At 39.2% G+C, this 19,909-nt stretch overlaps 1 protein-coding gene across 1 annotated transcript in view; it reads right to left on the reverse strand.

Moving 5' to 3' along the window:
* Window positions 1-19,909, reverse strand: part of LOC140241233 (uncharacterized) — a 55,551-nt gene that overhangs the window by 8,331 nt on the left and 27,311 nt on the right. The window contains 23 exon segments of the mRNA XM_072320987.1: window positions 235-350; window positions 804-926; window positions 1,518-1,643; window positions 2,407-2,544; window positions 3,432-3,677; window positions 4,163-4,300; window positions 4,986-5,105; window positions 5,697-5,816; window positions 6,728-6,847; window positions 7,452-7,577; window positions 8,445-8,573; window positions 9,070-9,192; window positions 9,739-9,873; window positions 10,503-10,628; window positions 11,491-11,616; window positions 12,294-12,416; window positions 13,101-13,226; window positions 14,118-14,363; window positions 15,418-15,534; window positions 16,251-16,373; window positions 17,149-17,295; window positions 17,959-18,145; window positions 19,076-19,257. Coding sequence (XP_072177088.1) covers window positions 235-350; window positions 804-926; window positions 1,518-1,643; window positions 2,407-2,544; window positions 3,432-3,677; window positions 4,163-4,300; window positions 4,986-5,105; window positions 5,697-5,816; window positions 6,728-6,847; window positions 7,452-7,577; window positions 8,445-8,573; window positions 9,070-9,192; window positions 9,739-9,873; window positions 10,503-10,628; window positions 11,491-11,616; window positions 12,294-12,416; window positions 13,101-13,226; window positions 14,118-14,363; window positions 15,418-15,534; window positions 16,251-16,373; window positions 17,149-17,295; window positions 17,959-18,145; window positions 19,076-19,257 — 3,263 coding nt within the window.

Consider the following 19,909-nt stretch of genomic DNA (forward strand, 5'->3'; position numbering starts at 1 on the left):
GGTGGAGGCGGAGAGGAAGTGGACAAGAAAGAGAGAAAGGAGGAGAAGGAACTGCAGTAGGAACAGGAGAAAGAGGATGACAAGGAAGAAAAGGAGGAGAGAGACAAGTACCATGAGGAGGAGGAGGAAGAGGAGGATGAGGAGGGTAAGGATGAGGATGAGAAAGAGGAGCAGTAGAAGGAGGGAAAAGAGGAGGAAAAGAAGGAGGAGGAGGAGTGTTGCCAGCATACTCACATCTGTTTCAAGCTGTGGAATGTAGGAGGTGAAATCTTGGTAGTCGAAGAACTGGTCCAACACCGTCAAACCAGCAATACTCTCAAAGACTACAGTCAGCACCATAGACTTGGCCACTGTACAGTGAGGATATAAAGTTTGTACCAATAAGTTATGATGTTTCTTCTGGCAAAGGAAAGGGATATGTTGTTTTATTTGTATTATAGAACACACTCATCGGTAGTCCTTTTTTTTTTTTCTTCTCCTGGAAGCTAAAAGTGAATTGCTACTCCACGTTCACATTGAATTTAGATTTAGATTTGTACAAACAGAACAGTGTAAGGTTCATCTAAATATATGGCAAAAGCTAACAAAAGTTTTGAAGAATTTTAATATTTCACACATTTCTGAAAAAAAAAATAAGCAGAGAAACTAGCCTCAGTCAAAAATGCACAATGGACAAAGCAATGAAAGCATGGCCTCACTAGCAAACCCACTATCTTTTTTGCACAAATTTTTACTTGATATCCCATTCTACCAAATTCTGGTTTTAAATTGCCCAAATTGTCTGCCAGCCAAAGAGTGCTTACCCAGGCAATCGGAGCCAACCAGGTAGAAACCTGTCCTGCACACACACTGATAAGAGGCTGGAAGATTCACGCATCTCGTGTTGGCTTGGTCAGCGCATGGGTCATCGAGGCACTCGTCAATGTCTGGAGAGAGCCGGGTGGTAGCACAAGATGGGAGAGAGAGACAAAAATATTTGTAAATTCATGCAGATTATCAACAGCTGTGGTTTGTTCTTTCATGTTCCTCTATAACTACGGCAACAATTAATATAGAGCATAATTACATACAAAATGATAGTTAACTTTGAATTTCTACAAAGAAAAATCTTGCCCACTATTGGACTCTCAAGTGGTGAAAACTGCTAAGCCAGAAAAAAAAAAACAATAGATGAAGGGACACACCAAGTTTGCATAATTTTTTGTTTTTTCTGTTTTCTTTTTTTATTCATATCTCCTAAGGGTACAACAGGAACAGGTTTAATTGGTCATATACATGTACATACCTATTTATCTTTTCATATCTTCAGTTACATTTTTTGTTTCTTTTGAGGGGGATGTGTTGGTACGTCAACCCTTGAGGGAGAGAGAGAGTGTTTGTTAATGGCTTAATTCAATGTCCAAATACAAATCAATTTATTTCATATAATAATTTACTTACAGATTTTTCTCTCTTTTTTTTTTTTGGGGGGGGGGGGGGTGGTGAATGGGTAAGTTATGATTTTTTTTTAAAAATACCTTGACATTGCCCATTGGTGATCTGGTAGCCACTGGCACAGAAACAGGTAAAGGCCCCAAAGGTATTGAAGCACTCCTCAGTCACCGGGTCACAGGTGCTGATACCAAGAGTGCATTCGTCGATGTCTGCAGGAAGAGAGAGAGGCGAGATGTGAATCACGATGAACCCGTTGAAGATGAGTCACGAGTAAATTCGGGCAGGTGTCTATGGGAAATGTGTGTTAAGTGTAGCAATATCAGCCCGTCCTCACTGGGTTTAACTATTGGTAATTTCGACCAGAAAGTAGGCAGAGTGATAGAATTTTTGATGGTCTGTCTATGAACTGCAAGGATTGTAATGCAGGGGTGTGAGAAAAACTGCAGAAAAATGACGAATAAATCTGAAACTTCTGAAAAGCAGTCGGTTCTGAAGTGCATTTAACTGTGAACATTTCAATACATTTGAACTGCAAAAAAAAAAAAGAAAAAAAAAGAAAAAAAAAAAGACAGAAATTCTGAGTTTTGAGTAAAGTAAAAAAAAGTTTGATATCAGATTTAGCTCTACACTCTCACATCCCTATTAGTGGAGGAGCAATCACTGTCACTCAGCAGGACAAACCAGACAGACTTTCAATTGTAAGGTTGCTGGTTCAAGAACCCGTAAAGTAGCTGTAGTTCAATCATGCACAAAGGACGTTACAGCATAGTCCTCATCAAAGACAGCTCGGACCATACAGCAGTCGGTCAAAGTTGATCAAGTTCAAGTGCCCCTTCAATGGCTGCTGCAAATATATCCAACCTCAACTACTTCAAGAGGAATGGGGGGGGGGGGTAGGAATGGGGAAAGGGAAGGGAGGGGATGGGAAGGGGGAGGGTGAAGAATGGCTCAAGTATTAAAAAACCTGCTCACCATTGCACTGCCTTCCATAGGGCTCCTCCAGGCTGATAAACCCAGCCTGACAGGTGCAGAAGTAGCTGCCTAAGGTGTCTGTACACACCGCCAACGGATTGCAGTCATTCAGGGCTCCGTCCGAACACTCGTCAATATCTGCATGGAATCGAAACATGTTTTCCCATCATGCCAAAAAACAACTCTGATCTTTTCTCCTTTTTCTTTTCTTATGCTATTCTGAGTTACATAATACCTTCTTTAAGGTGGTCAAATTGAGCCAACAACAATCTAAACATTCAATATCAATATGTCCTCACACATACAATTGTACATGAATACCTGATGATATGATGAATATGTTTCATACAAATTAGAGTACTATGTGATGTGTAGTTTCACTGATATCATTTACTGGGGAGCTAGGGGAAGAATTTCCTGTTAGCACGAGACCTTCTTTAGTATTTCAAGCAAAAAAACAAAAACAAAACAAAACCTAGAAAAGCACTCTGAGAGCGCAGACCTCCGCCAAGCCACTACACTTTCCAATGATGATCTTGCTCTTCCATAGAGATCAGTGATTTCCACCAATACGTATGTGTGCTGAAAAATCGTCCTGATTCCCCAATATACATTTGTAGAAGGCTTTGTTACATCATAAACCCTCAGCTGCGCAGCGCGCCTCGCCCTAGCAGAAACTAGAGCACGCACTTTAGTGCGCGCATAAAAACCTCAAAAATGCGCAGCTTGAACTCCCAAGTTCATTGACCCTTCTTGCCAAAATATCAAAAATCCTTCATAAAATTCACAAAAATTTCTGAATCACTACCAAAATTTAATCATCCGTTCCTTGTGTCATGCTCAAACTTTCCTGTAAGTTTCATCCAAATCAATGCACAACTTTTTGAGTTATTTTGTACACGGACAAACAAAAAAACCAACAGTAACGAAAACATAACCTCCTCCCTTGGCGGGGGTAACTAGTTGGGGGCAGGGGTCATAGACTAAAGCTTCAAACCAATCTATCAGCCAAAATCAAATCTCACTTATGCAGTCTGTTCCGTTGGATGCGTAGCCGGCCTCACACATGCAGCTGTAACTCCCTGCGGTGTTGTTGCAGATCTCGTTGCTGCCGCAAATGTTCGGCTGCTCCTCGCATTCGTTGATATCCGTGCACTCGACGCGACCGTCGCCACGGTAACCGTCGCTGCAGGAGCACGTGTAAGACCCCTGGAGGTTGGTGCACTGCGAGTTGGCTACACACACGTTGGTGGAGTTGCATTCGTCGATATCTGTGTCATGCAAGAACAAATGTAGATTCTTAAATAGACAGGCCGGTATACACAGAATCATATGATGAAACTATATTTGATGCACTCATACTTTATTTTCAATTTATTTTTTTTTTCTTTTACATGGATTTCACTACTCAGTCTCATCAGGTATGTGTTTCTATTTCTTGGTCAGACATTGATGAAAGAGTGAATAACTTTGTTGTGGTTTGTGCTCTGTAGCAGAATGTTTAAAAATAAATCCAAACAAAACAAGTTAACAAAACTAACCTCACCCTCCCCCCAAAACAAACAAACAAGAAACAGAGGAGAGGGCAATATGACACTGGAACAAAATCTACTAATTATCAATCATAAACATCGCTGTGAGTTACAAGTATTTGTCAGCGAGAAAGACATAATAGTTTACTGCATATCTTTTCCCTACAACATGGATCGACACTGACCATTCACAGGGGGAAAAAGGGGAACAATTTTTCTTGTACCTTGGCACTGGAATCCATCGCCTGCATAGCCCGTCAAACAGGCACAACTGTAGTTGCCGGGCTGGTTGGTACACAGAGCGTTGGTATCACAATCATGCCTCATGGTGTCATTCAGAGACAGGGTACACTCATTGATGTCTGGGGGAAAGACAAGGATAACATTGGGAGTGACCTTTGACCTACACAGGACGGACTACCAGCAGCAAATTTGGCTGCCTGGAACTACTAGTTAGAATAATAGTGCAGAAAAATTATGCAAATCAGAATCAATAATAAAAAAAGTAGCATACTTAGACTTATCACAGACCAATGAGGAAACTAAATCCAGTCACTACAAATTTTTTTTTTGTTATCTTGCACGAACAAGTATCTAGAATATAAATAGCGTTTATTTGTTTTTGTCTCCAGTTTTGATCAAATCAGCAGTTTTTATAAATTGTGGCACTATGGCATGGAACTTCTTCAGAAAAAAAAAAGAGTATGGTTACTCCTTATCACTTAATCATTTATTTGAATTAGCACTGCTTATACCTTCTTCTTTTTTTTCCGGCCAATAGCCAACATTGTAATGACAAATCTGGAACAAAGCACAAGAAGAAATTTCATGAGCTTGCTAATTCATTTCAAACTTGAAAAAAAAAAATGAATATAGACAACCTTTATATATGGACAGCAGCACCTGCAGGACAAAAATAACCATCTAGTTGTTCTGTATATATATTTCATTGATTCTGGACATTCTGGATGACACAACCACACGGTGCTCAAACCTAGCTTTCAGGTATGGAGAGAGCTTAATATGCTGCCCTTTTCCCTGACTTACCTGTACACGACGTCCCTATTGAATTGTAGCCGCTGGGGCAGTCACACCTGAAGCTCCCCTGGGTGTCGACACAGAAGGCTGGAGGTGTACACACCGTGTCGTTGACGCACTCATTGATGTCTGGAGAGACAGAACACGATAAAAAAAACAGGTGTTACACTTCCACTAAACACTAAGGAAATAATGAACACTGTCCAACAGATGCTTGAATCACAGAATAAATTACTGTACATAAATATGAGCTATTCAAATTTCCCTGTAGAATGACTCTATCCCCCATTATATTCTGTGTCACATTTGCTTCGATTTAAGTGATGCTAAAGCTGTCCAACATGTGGCTGAATTAGAGAAAAAAATTACTGTACATAAATATGAGTTATTCAGATGTCCTTGTGGAATGACTTTAAATGTATTATGCCCCAATATAATCTGCATCATTTTGCTTTATTTGATGCTGGTGCATATTCTCTGTATCACTCTATGACCAAGTGAAAAGATCTATAAAACAAATAAGACACTTAAACTGGATGGTGCATTTTCTGAGAAGATTCTGTACTGCGCAAAGAGCAAATGTGATTTTGTTCTACATAAAAAATAGGCCAAGAGTTTTCTTTTTTTTTATTGTTTAATTTCAAAACAACTTTCAGCATATCATAAGTTCAGCATTACTGCTCCGTGTGAGCATCCTCGTAAACATCCTCTGTTACTTACTCTCACAGAAAGTCCCGTTGCCTTGGTAACCGCTCAAGCACGAGCAATTGTATGAGCCCACTGTGTTGGTGCAGAGGGCGTTTTCATGGCAGTCATTTCCATTCGAGCATTCATCCACATCTAGACGCATCAAAAAAAGAAACCAACAAACCAAAACAAAACTTTTAACAATGAAGCAGTGAAAAAAATGTTGCAAAGTATAGTCACAACCTTTATAGCCAATTCAATGCAAATATACAAGATATAACTTGTCATCACAGTACCTATGGAAACGACCGTGGATACAGAGAAAATGTAAACAATGGACCAGCCATGGCAAACATACTAATTCCAAGATATTGCAAGTTATCAAAAATTTCACTTTTTAATGAAATGAAATCACAAAAACAGCTAAAACAAACAATTAAAACACACCTAAATTTCCTATTTGTGATATTCATGTATGCACCTATACATGTATGTATATTCTTCTATTTCCTTTTTCAATCTACGGAATGAACAATTTGAGATGAATGCATGGTTATAAGTTTATGCAGAGCCAAATTTTCACTAAACATACAAAAAAGCATTATGTCCATCACAAATATCTACTTTGCATTGCAACATCAATTGCTGGAAAAAAAAAAGCCTGTAATGTTGAAATGTTGAAATAGATCACATTTTGTATTTGTGACACATTACCATTGTCTACACACAATATTTATGCTCCATGTTGATACTTGGTTATAAAGAGAAAAATGGGCATTTCAGAGCCCCTATTCAGAATAAATGATATTGACAGCTCTATGCCTATGCTTTGAGGTAGAGTACATGAGTTTCCTGTGGGACTGGCTTGCAGCGGGAAAAATGATGCATTTGTAAGTGAAGTAATGGTGGAAACTACCCTGTTGGAGTAAGACTGAATAAAATAAAATGAAAATAAAATTAAATAAAATAAACTTTTGTAGTTACACTCATCACAATACATGCTGTTAAGTGAGTACAGTAAATAAAGAGGGAGAAACGAAGAGAAACTTGGAGTGAATTCTTACCGAAACAGGTGAGACCGTCCCCATCAAAACCGGCCTGGCATGCGCACATGTAGCTACCTGCTGTGTTTGTGCACACAGCGTTCGCGCCACACATGCTTTGAGTTGCACATTCGTTCACATCTACATAAGATGAAAAACAAAAACCAAAACAAATGGGGAGAGGAAGAGGGAGAGAGACAGAGAGACAGAAAGAGAGAGAGAGAGAGGAGAGCATAAGAAATTTGAGTAAATGCAAATACATAAAATTGGGATGAATTTTGGGATGAATTTGTGGCCCATGTTTACATGTGGAAATTGTAGTAAAAGTTAGGGGTGCTGTAATGCATATATTAACAAATTTCTCAAATGCACCACTGTCAGAAAGATTGTGTGTTGTATGATTTAGGGACACCATACACAGACCTCCCAACCTTTCTGACTGAAAAATAGAATGATTAGGCTCAAAAGTAAGAAAGAAAGAGCAGTTCCCATAGGAGTCCGCAGAAAAATTATCAAGAAAAATAGGATATTCGTGTTGAAACAAGAGCTGGGAATGGTCAAAATTCAAGATTTTTTTCCCTCCAAATTTAGTATGGTTGGGAGGTCTGCATACAGCATGTGATCAGCAATGGAAACAAACACAATATACCGTATGTCATCAAAGCCATATACCGTACTACAGCTGCACCTGTGATGCACATTAAATACATTATACAGCTTTACTGAATTTTGTGTACCATCGTACCTTGACAGACCGATCCGTTCTGCACAAAGCCCGTCCGACACATGCAGGAGAAAGAACCGTCGTTGTTCATGCAGACCTCCGACACAGCGTCACAAGTATTGCTCCCGTCAAGACACTCATTGATGTCTGCATGTGTGACAAGGTTAGTGAAACAGCCATTAACTTTCATTTCTCCCCAACATTCAATTTCTTGGAGGCCATCTGATTTTGTCAATTAGCCCCCCATCTTACATCAAGTCCTGCCTAGAAGACTCAATGTGGGACTAGCTCTCATCCGGCTAACAAGTTACTCCAAAAAGTTATTTGGACTTTAAAAATCCATCTTCTTCCTGGAATCGTTAAATTCTGCGGTTTTTCTTGGATACAATTGTAGCAATGTGAGACGGCAAAAATGACTGAAACATTGTACCACTTACTTCGTACTCTACCTCTATCGTGATTACACATGAAATAGTCGAAATCACAAGACAAAGAGTGACAAAAATTATGACAAGACACAAGTATGACAAAGAGAAATATCAATCACAACAATGATATTGATTCAGGTGCGAGTTTCTTCACTTTGTCTCCCTCTACAAATTAAATCTGTTAAGATCGTAATCAGCAACTGCGATCTTTACAAATTTAATTTCTAGAGGGAGACAAAGTGAAGAAACTTGCACCTGAACCTTCACCCCTCTGAATGATACCTTTCTTTCAATGATAATGGTGATGATAATGATAATGCTTTTTATAACAATTATGATGAAGATGATACTCACCCTTGGCATCATCATCATCATCACCATACAGATAGAATGAACAACTCTTAATTGTATAGAATTAGCAAGCTAACAATTAATTATCAACGCTACAACAGTGTGATTAGAACACACCTCTACATAACGAGCACTGCTCATACAAAACATTGTAGCCCTGTCAACATGCACATATCTGAAGACAAAAGAAGAAAAGAAAAGGAAGAAGATTTCAGGAATAGAGCAGATGACTAACCACTGCACGTCCTGCCATCACTATTGAGGGAGTAGCCCGAGTTACAGGAGCAGTTGTAACCACCGATGGTGTTGGTACAGTTCTGGTCACACATATCAGGGAACTCCACATCAGTACACTCATCAATATCTGGAGAACATATTAAGACAGGGACAATGGTCAGATATTTGTTTCCATGTTGAACATCTGTTCAACTGTAATATTTTGACTGACATGACAACAGTAGACATTGGAAGTTCATTTGAAACAAGAAATGGAATAATGTATTAGTGGCATCTTCTTTCACTTTTTTAAGAAGAAAACTGTCATATTCTTCACAATTAAACTATAGCCACTTTTGCATCTGGGTCAAGAGGGATATCTATGGGTTAAAAATATCTTGTCTAAGGATGAAAGCACCAAAGCAGGACTTGGACTGTGGACATCAGTTTGAACGTCATGAGTCTTATCCACCATACCAAAGAGCCCCTTTGAGTCTTTTGGACTTAACAGTAATTTGGTATCATCACAAATATCATTAAATCTCAGCCTAAATATTGAAAGAGATTGTCGAACATCAAACTGAAGAAAACTGAAAGATTTGGTAAATGATTTTAAGGACTGAACGACATGAAATCCAGCTTACCAATGCAGGTAGTGATGTCGGAGGCATTGAGGCGGTAGCCAGAGCTACAGACACACATCTCCATCCCGTTCAGATTGATGCAGTCTGCGTTGTTACAGACTGTAGTGACACAGGTGGTTTCCGCTGTGAGAGGTTACAAAATTGGAGTCAGCACACTGAGATATCAGGGCAATCAAAGCTTCAAGCACAGGTCACTTAATATATCAAATCTGATCAGAGCTTTTACAATCATACATTGTACATGTCTCCTCCATGTTTAAATTCAAAGTGGAGTTTACAGTAAGACATTTTCAGATTATATATTGGTCATGATAATCTCTTTTAACCCTCTGAGGAGGAGTCCCGAGTACAGGCAAGTGTCTATGGGAAATACATGTTGAAGCAAAATTGGTCCGTCCTCAATGGGTTAAGTCTACAATACATAACATGAAAGCAAAATTCATGAGAAAAACTCAGCTGAAATCAATAGTTCTAGCAATGATTTCTTTTGAGGAAATTCAAAGTCAAATGTAAATTCCAGAAACTGCAGTTCCCTAACCACCTTTTTAGATATCTAGGATTTGCCCATCACAAGTGAAGGTGTATTGTTTCTGCTTTGTTTAGGTGTTCAGCAAAACTGAAAGATTTAACAACACAAATGACATGAGCTGTACTGGGAATATAACTTACGGACACACACTCCATCGGCGTTCTCGATGAAACCCTCGTAGCAGAAGCAGACAAATCCGTCTGGGTTCTGCTCGGGGGTTGTGTTGTTGCATTGCTGTGGGCATCCGCTGATACCAAGGGCACACTCATCCTCATCTACACAAAGGTAGGACATAGAGATTGAACTCGTCACAAAGTTGGCTAGAAGCAGGGGGGGGGGGGGGTGTGGGATTGTTTCAACAATTTGCCCAAAAGATGGTCGTGGGAGCAATTTGGCAAACTCTATAATTGGCAAACATATTTAGCAAAATGCTTGTCATCTGCAGAAAATTCATATGCCACAAGGCAAAAATTATTTTCTTAACTCTTCAGAACTACTTCATAATGATCTTTCTCCTTTTTTTTTTTCTCCTGCGGGGGGTCTATAGGGAATGTGTGATGCTGCAAAATCTGTTTGCCCTGAAGTACTTGGAAAACATTCCATAACTTAATTAGACCCATAAAATACTTTTGGCATTGATATATTTCCTCTTCAATCCTGGTCATTTCAAATCAAACTTTAATTTCCTAAACTAGATTCTTTTTTTTTTTTATTGTGGGTGTATGGGTGTGTGTGAGATGCTTTATATTACATTTTTTTTTAGAACTTACAAGGTATGGTGAGAGAAGGTCTGTAAGAGGAAGATCTCAATAAATAAGATACAACAGATATCCGAGCGTCGGGTATCATTCCCCTTGTTCTTTCAAATGACCACAACAAGAACTGCAAAGGGAATGGCACTTACCAAGACACATGTTAGGGTTGGCGGTATCAATTCTGTATCCACTGTTGCAGAAGCACTCAAAGCTACCCGGAATGTTTCGACAATTCTGTTGGCAGTCGTCCATGTCTGTAGTGCACTCATCAATATCTAATCAAGGAGGAAAGTATGTAATAGTCCATGTCATTAAAGGAAAAACATATTTTCATACTTGTGACAACTTTCAAGTACAAAACTGTGGCTAGAGCCATTCAAGCTATTCTGACAAGAATCAAAGAACTGATGAGACACAAATCAGTCATTTAGGAAGGATAACTGTTTGACACAGCAAAGTAAAATCGGAAGTTTCTGTTATTAGTGGTAAAGATTCCTTCAAGCGATTTCGTAAGCTAAAGCTAGCTAAAGCTACAAGGAGGACATTTTTCAAGCAAGCAGCAAACTTTAAGTGTGTCCACTGAGCATGCTAATATATGTTGCAACCTACATACATTTTCAATATAGACCATGTATGATATTTCAGAAAGAATAGTATACAGATCATTCAGAATTATGTGGAGGTTTGCTCAAGGTATGCAAAACAAAGATGTTAAATTTTATGACAGAGATATCAGAGAATTGGATGAATTGTTCTATAGATACATACTAGAAGCAGATGAAAACAAGGTCACAGTGGTTCACAAATCCTTTTTTTTTTCTCTAAAATTTGGTATATCTTTCAGTTCGATTGAAAGTATTCAATTCCCTCTCCTTGTTTCAGAACACCTGAATATTGAAGGCATAAAGTTAAACAAGATTGCTTTCATGTAGATCCTGTCACACCTGCATTTCTCTAATTCAGCTGTACCGCCTGATTTTACATTGACCATTACCACATCATAAATATCATATGTTTGTATGTATGTAGTTTATTCGTCTGTTTGTGATAATTTGTGCTTATATCATTTTCGGCTGTATAAATGTGAGCCATTATGAGATTTATAAAAATAAAACGAAGTTGACTTGAAGTGAATACCTGCGCAGTCTCTCCCATCCCCAGAGAAGCCAGACAGACAGCTGCAAGTGTAAGAGCCCTGCGTGTTGCTGCAGATCCCGTAGGTTGTGTTACAGTCACTCTGTCCAGTAGCACACTCATCGATGTCTGGAGACGTGCAAGAATTTGTACGAAAAGTCTGAATCATTCAAATTCATTAAATTCTTCCGTCGAGATGCTTTCATTGCAACTGATTGACAAATTGCCCTGCATCGACGTAAATAAGCACTGAATTGATCTGTGTTTTAGTAGTAGCCATGATAAAAAATCATGGGCGTACATACTCGAGCGGGATATGTACGCCCATGATTTTTTTATCATGATTACGCCAATGATTCTTTATCATGGCTACTACTAAAACACTGATCAATTCAGTGCTTATTTACGTCGATGCAGGGCAATTTGTCAATCAGTTGCAAAGTCTGAATCACGCCGACAAATATGGACATTTTCCTCTTTAATATCTTTACAGAGTTTACACTTTTAACAGAATTTACTCTTTTTAAGCATAAAACATAAGGACTGACGTCAGAAGTCTTTACAAAGGAACTCTTGGGAATTCTTCAAATTGTTAGGTGTTGAATGTGTGCCAAAAGCACCGAAAAATATTACACAAAAATCATAGGATGCAGTAAAAAATGCCAGACTTTTGATTAAGAACTGCCAGTATCATAAATCCTGATGTGTAGTCACCATCCAGACTAAACATCGTAGCTCCAAACTCTTAAAAGGTCTCATATGACAGAAATTGACATTTTCAGACCATCCCCACAAAGGTCGCTCACCGATGCAAGTGACGCCATCCCCTGCATAGCCAGCCTTGCACTGGCAGCTGAAGGAACCTGCTGTGTTCTGACACAGGGCATTCACCGAGCACACAGACACGTTGGACCGACACTCATTCACATCTGCAATAGTTCGAAGAGAGGGAGAGAGATAAAAAAAGAGAGAGAAAATGTTACATAATATCAAGTTGGTAGCACTCACAAAAGTGGGGAAAAGAGGGGAAAGTGTTCAAAGGTTGAATTACATGGTTCCTTTGAACAAATACATAAGTGTTTATGCAAGAATATTTGCTCTTATTTTAGTGGCTTTAAATTTTCATGCACTACTAAGCTGAAGTACATGATAGCGTAAAAATTGGATCACTTTTGTACAAGGAAAAGAGATATAGATCTCCAACAAAAAACAACAACAAAACAACGCATCTGTGGAATAAAAAAAAAGAAATTAGTGTTCACTGAAACCGGCCTGGCACACATGCACACAAAAATCTATTGTGCCAAAATGTTTCCTTCTTACGGTACTTACATTTTGTTTTAAATGCAAAGAATAACAAGCTGTGTTCATATCTGCATGCCTCCCATATTCATAAGTACGAGCATCACAATAGCAACGTTCAGACAGTGAGCCTTAACTTCCAAGGATAAGCTTATAGATTAAGTATGGGGGGCCAAGTGTAGCATGGTCTCTTTCATCACAAAATGACAATTTTGTGGTGAAATTGTTTTTTTGTTGACAAGATCATAAACAATGCATGACAAGGTATCACATCTTCTGGGAAAACTAAATATGCAACATATTCCTCATACCTTCACAGGTGAATCCACTGCCCGTGTATCCAGCCACGCAGCGGCACTCGTAGGAGCCCTGGAGGTTGAAGCAGGTGCTGGATTCAGCCGGACACAAGTTATCGCCGGTGGCGCATTCATCGACATCTGTCAAGCAATGAATCAGGAGATAATTAAAATTCTTGACTTCAACTCTTTGAGTGCCAAGGAATAAATCCTGTGCGCCTAACTGCGTATTCTGAGACTGCAAGGCACGAGCGCTTTAGGAAAACATTCCGATTTTCATCGCCATGTAACATTTTATAGAAGCATTTATGCTGGAAACATAGTCCAGCAAAATTGTGGAGAGAATTGTAAGCTTTGCTGTGATGTAAACTTTCTGACAAAGCCGTCTAGTGAATGGCCAATATTCAAACAAAACGAATCAGTTTGGGCATGGTCGTGCGGTTGAGCAAAACATGCAAAGTTGGCAAGCTTTTGAGAGAGTCAAGTGGGTGAACGTTGCACGCAAAGACTTTTCAAAGCATAACATTTGATTTTTCATAGAAAACACTGAAGAGTAGACAATCAAAATTTCACAGGTAAATTACTATCATGGATGCAATATGTGCAAATTCAATGCAGCACTTCAACCATTCTGTCATAATTTTTCCATGATATAGCTTTTGAACTAGAATTTCTCTGATATAATTCAGAAATACAAGGAAAACTTAGCAGAACGACCTTTGGCAAGCAAAGTCCCTCCATGATACCCAGCGTATTGTACATGTGCAAGGTACATATCGTCACCAGGGAGACAAGTCCTTGTATCTGAAATTTTGGTGAAAATGACTTTTTTGGATTAATGGTCAGATAATCAGGTAAGTGATGTCCTATCCAAATTCCAGCTATCAATACCTAAACAAAAAGGGGGGAAAAAAAAGGAAAGGCTATCCCATTTGATAAAGTGCTTTGGCTGCCATGTTTTTGTGCTCTCCTGAACATTTGACATTTTGTAGATACGAGGTCTTGTCGCCCCAGCGACGATATGCAACTCACCTTCACAGGTGATTCCGTCTCCTGCCAGGCCGCTAGCGCAGGCACACACATAGCTCCCATCCGTATCCTCACACGTAGCTCTTGTGTGGCACTGGTCCGTGCCCAGCAAACACTCGTTGACGTTCTCGCACGTCACGCCGTCCCCAGCGTAGCCCGCTGCACAGACGCAGACGAACGAACCCAGGGTGTTGGTGCAGACGGCATTGGGGTCGCAGTTGTCTACATTGCGGGCGCACTCGTCGATATCTTAGAGGACAGATCAACAAAATTCTTGAAAGTTATCCCAGCAATCTGTGGCTGAATGGAGATACAGCTAATGCATAACCACTGCTACACATCAAGAATGCAAAGTTTGTTTTCCAGGTTGTTCTGAAAGTATGTATTCTTCCTCTGATCTTACATGATACTTAAAGGTGCATGGTCCCAGTGTTTTAGTCAAATGCGTACGCGGGCGCACGGCGCAAGTTTCCTATAGAGACCTATGCTATTGACTCCTCTTTAGCGCTTACGCTTTGGCCCACTTTCCCGAGTCCGAAGAAGTCAGATTCACTGTAGTCAGTGGTCGGATCACAGTTCGGCTCATGAGTCGGCTGAGGGGGGTGACAGCTTTAGCAAACTTCTTTTGTGATGTCATAATAACAAGCACATATGCACGCACCCTGGCATTACTACAGACTGCACAGAGAAGACAACAAAGGCAACGTTACTTTCCGTAGCAACACCTACGCGCTTTACTCTTGATGACAGCTAAACTTCAGTAATCTTCGTATCAGTGCTAACGGTGATCGGCAGTATCATCAACAGCGCCATCTACACTACTGGGACTATGCCCCTTTAACACTCTTCTGTGTTTCCTTTTACTATCTATTAAAGCAATACACAGTCCTGTTACTCATCACTTCTGAAGATAGAAGTCAAACATGTATGTTTTCTCACAAGTTCAACTGGTTGTCACTACTTGATTTTAACATGACATATCACATCATAAGCTGAAATAGTTGTTGAATTGATCTTCATTGTCCATTTCTCTTCGATTCAAGAGAATGTTCCTAATATTAATATTCCATTATATATACATGTAAAGCATAAATGTCACAAAATGGATATGCTTTGTTCCTTCAGTGCAGAAAAACAAAAAACAGAAAAGAAAAGCAAATCTAAACCCCATATAAGACATGTGCATAAAACTGAAAACATAAGACAGCAAACTTAAGTATTAGATGAATTTCAGCAAGATTGCTCCTCTTAGAGATTATGAGAGGCACAACAGAAAGAATTCTTACCACCCTGTATCACTTACCGGAGCACACAAGGCCATCACCCTCGTAGCCAGCAATGCAATTGCATATGAAAGATCCAGGAATGTTTGTGCAGTCAGCGTTCGGGTCACAAACTTGCTCCAGACATTCATTAATTTCTAATGGAGTGGAAAGGGCCATGAGGTGAAATACAATCACACATAATGGGTAAAAAAAAACAACAACATGGTACTCACATTTTTCTCCAAAGTACTAGTACTTACTTGTCACTAACATATCAATCTACACATATCAATATCATATTCAACAGATATTCAAATGTCAGCCATAAGTTAAAAGAACCAGATTGGCTCTTTTGTGGAATGTCGACAGTGAATGTTACTATTTTCTAGAATTTAAGAAAAAAAAATGCTAAAACACATGGCCCAATATCAAAGCTGAAAATCATATTTGTAAAAAGTTACACATTCATATTCAGGGATTCATACACAAATAGGCTTTAGAGATAAAATTTGAAACTTGCACACATTCACTAGCAGATGTATTTCTTTGTTTTGATTAAACTTGACACATTTTACCATCAGATCTCCATGAATATATTTTCTATAAAAAGAAAAACCCTATAATGTGCATCTTCTCTTGACTTTTTGAGACATTACAATATCAAAATCACCTTTCACATAATCAACACCAACACGGCTATTCAACTCCTCTGAACTCATGGAAGACAAACAGAAAGGTAGGGTGGGGGTGGGAGAAAAAAAAACTTACTGGCCGACAGCTTCAAGTCATTGTGTGAATGCACTTTTTTTATTTGTTCTCTGCCATTTCAACATCATCAGATTCAAGCGTCATGCTCCCCGACTCTACTCACCGTCACACACGAAACCATTTCCCACGTAGCCAGTCCTGCAAGTGCAGGTGTACGATCCCAGAGTATTGGCGCAGTCTGCGTTGGTGTCGCACCGGTCAGTTTCAATGTCACACTCATCGACATCTGCATGCACAAGGCGAAATCGTTTGCTGTGCTATTATTGCATGGTCACGCAATATTTGAGCTCACATCAGTTTCAGCGTATCAAGATTACTCTGCACGCTCTGTATTTTGTGAAGATGATTATTCGCTAATTGGGACTTGTTAAAGACAATTTTGTGAAAAAGTGAAGAAAGTGTTATCACTTTCCGAGAGAAAAGTTTTAGCAACTTTCATTTTGGAAACAACAAAGAATATATGGCAAGGTGTAAAGCAATGACATCATAAACTCACTCACTGGCACATTCATACTGCCTGTTCAAGAACTGTTTCGTGAAAAGTATCTTAGCTTCACAATTTCATAACTTCCTTTAATTTTTGTCCGAATTTGATCAAATTTCCACTGTTGTGTTTTAAAAGAAATCTACATTTCTTTTCAGACTAATTCTAAATTGGTCTGGAATTGTCCCTTCAACAAAGAGTATTTGCCAGAGTTTATCATTTTAAGCAATGTCAGGATTTCTCCAACACAACTGATGACATATTTACGTACATATCTTTCATGGCTTATGCCAACCTCACATGAAAGAGGAAAGAGTTGAGGAAAGTGATGTGAAGTACATGTATGCTAGATGCAAGCAACTTAATAAGATAATGTACTCTTGGTGACTGGATACTAAACATGCTGGTACATTTTTAATAATGGCATATTCTTGATTGATGAACCAGTCACAGACAAATATTGTGTGTAAAAAAGAAAAGAAAAAGAAAAAAAGCGACTGTTCATGTCTTTCCTCACCCAAACAGGATCTCATGTCTGGGAGCAGGGAAAACCCATCGAAGCAGCCGCACTCGTAGGAGTAGAGCAAGTTGGTGCAAATCTGCTGGCAGGCTGGTCCGCCGTCCGCTTCCGAACGATTGGCCCATTCGACACACTCGTCAAAGTCTTTTTGTCAGGGGAAATAAAGTAGAAACGGAGGAAGAGAATATGTGTTGTACTTCCAGTTGAAAAAGCATACAGCTTGAAGCTGGTGATAGATAGTGCCAATTTCAGTGACATTTTCTGATAAACTTCATGATCTCCTGAATGGAGAAATGGATGTCAATACAAAAGTCATGCAGACAAGACTTCCTACATGTATGTCAAACACTTAACACATTATTTAAGAATGTAAACATAATTGTCAACATAATACAATCAGAAGCTGATACAAAACAGGTCAGGTATGGAACACAACCTAAGGAGCTGAGTAACACAACCTAAGGAGCTGAGTAACACAACCTAAGGAGCTGAGTATGATATATCACATAGTTCATAAAACGAATACTGCCTTTTGTTTTCTTTTTCTTTCGCATATCATTTTGTTTCAAAAATCTGTAACAAAGATGCTTTTTTTTTGTTGCTGAGGGAAATGAAATCAATTCTAATCAATTCAAATTGCAATAATGATGTGGTCGCATTACACCCATCTTGAGGCCAATACAGTTTGTAGGAGTTTTTAAAAAATATTTTACTCACTGCCTAGTTAACCAGCTTACGATGTTACTTGTGATGAAAAGGCACAATAAGTGTCAAGACTGCTATTGAACCATTATCTATATCACCTACCTGCACATTTGAATCCATTGCCGACCAGTCCGTCGGGGCACTCCCCGGTCCCACACTGGTTGCCGGTGCCCGGCGCTATGTTGTCGATGCAAGTGATACCAGGGAAGCAGGGATTATCGGCGCAGGCATCGAAGTCCTGCTCGCAGAAGTCTCCTCCCCATGCTGGAGAACACTCGCACACAACGACCTGTCAGAGTTAAAAGATAAAGACGACAAGCTCATACTGTATCTCTGCTCAAAATCTGCTCTCAGATCATAACATAGCATATTACAGTAAGAAAACAAAACTATTTGTTTGTTTTAGGGGGCCACACCAATTTGAAATTCTTCATTTATTTATTTTTTTTGTCCCATGTACGCACAATTCCATCACACTGCCCTGTGATGGTTTTGAGTCAGTCATAAAAACTCCATGAAGTACGTCTACAATGCTTGTGGCAATATCTGGCAGTGTGGTTTATGTATGTGTATGTGTGTGTGTGTGTGTGTGTATGTGTGTGCGTGTGTGTCTTATGTATTGTTTGTACAGGCATGAATATGCACACACTTGTGCACACACTCCATGTACCTAATATGGAGTAATCTTATCCACGCCATGCGGGCACATTAAACTGATGCTTTCATGAGGTTTTCAAGCATCTTGTGGTTCTTGATACACATGTTTGTTCATCTTTGACAGTTACTGGAGAAAAAAAGATTATCCAGGTAACGATCAAAAACATAACATAAATCAACCTTCACAAATCAAGTTTTTCATGTGGATAACCCTGACCAAAGATTTCACTTTTCAATAACATCTTCTCAGCCACTACTGCATTAACACTGCATGTGAGACCATTAGCAGCACACTCCCGTTCTTCTGAACAGTTATAACAAAACTCTCCTGACAACAAAGTGAAAAATTCAGGTCCCAAAATATCTATCCCAAGAGGTCTATATAATTCATCTTTACACACTTTATTGTTTGTTATAAATAAAGAAAATTACCTGTCCAAAGAACTTTGTTATGACCGGAGTAACTTGTATTAAAGTGTTGACAAGATTTCTCTATGTGCTCAAATCTCTGCAATCATAATATGCTCACTGTGACCATCAGTCATTGGCATTAATCACTCACCGCAAACCTGTTGTTGACAATGTCCGAGTTCTGTGTGTACTGGTCATAAGAACAGGTGCCGTTGTTCTGGCAGTCACACACCTTGACCACCGGCTGGACCTGGGAGAAGAGCTGACCGTCAGATGCCCGGATGACCAGGCTGACCAGGTCAGTAGATTGGGGAGTCCACACGAAGACTCCAGCTGTTTAAAAAAAAAGAAAAGAAAAAAGGCAGGCATAAATACACAGAAGAGTTGGCCATCACTCAGGCAATGCATGTTATAATAATATTTCAACTCTTTGTGAGAAAGTGTTGATGTCAATGACAACGGTATCAATTGCATGATTTCCTTTCCTCAAGACGTATCAGGCTTGTCATGATGGTAGTGCAATTCACGCAAAGGAAAAAAAGTATTGTAAAAGATGAAATCTTAGTCCATTGTATTATTTCTCATTCAATTAGGCAACTTGTTCTGTGCACATCTTTCATCAATCAAGAATATCATTATACATCATTCATTTTCTTTCGACCTGCATACTGTAAAATCAGAAATTTTCACATACACGAATTTCAAAAGAGCCAAGATTTGTGACATTAAAATGCACACAAACGGCATTGTCTGGTATAAGTTCTTGTCTACAGTGCATGAATTGAATGCCAAGGGCAATTCACTAAAAATTCATGCCGCAAATATTTCTGTTTTTACAGTAACCAGAGCCAATGCTACAGGAAATTTTCATCTGTTTTTTTTTTTTTTTTCATGTATGGTTGAGCAATGCGACATCTTCATAAGATATGAATATATTCTACGTGATGTCCATGTCCAATATGTATGGCTTTCATCACACCTGAAA

The sequence above is a fragment of the Diadema setosum genome, chromosome 17 (assembly GCF_964275005.1).
Source record: "Diadema setosum chromosome 17, eeDiaSeto1, whole genome shotgun sequence".
Classification (NCBI taxonomy): Eukaryota; Metazoa; Echinodermata; class Echinoidea; order Diadematoida; family Diadematidae; genus Diadema; species Diadema setosum.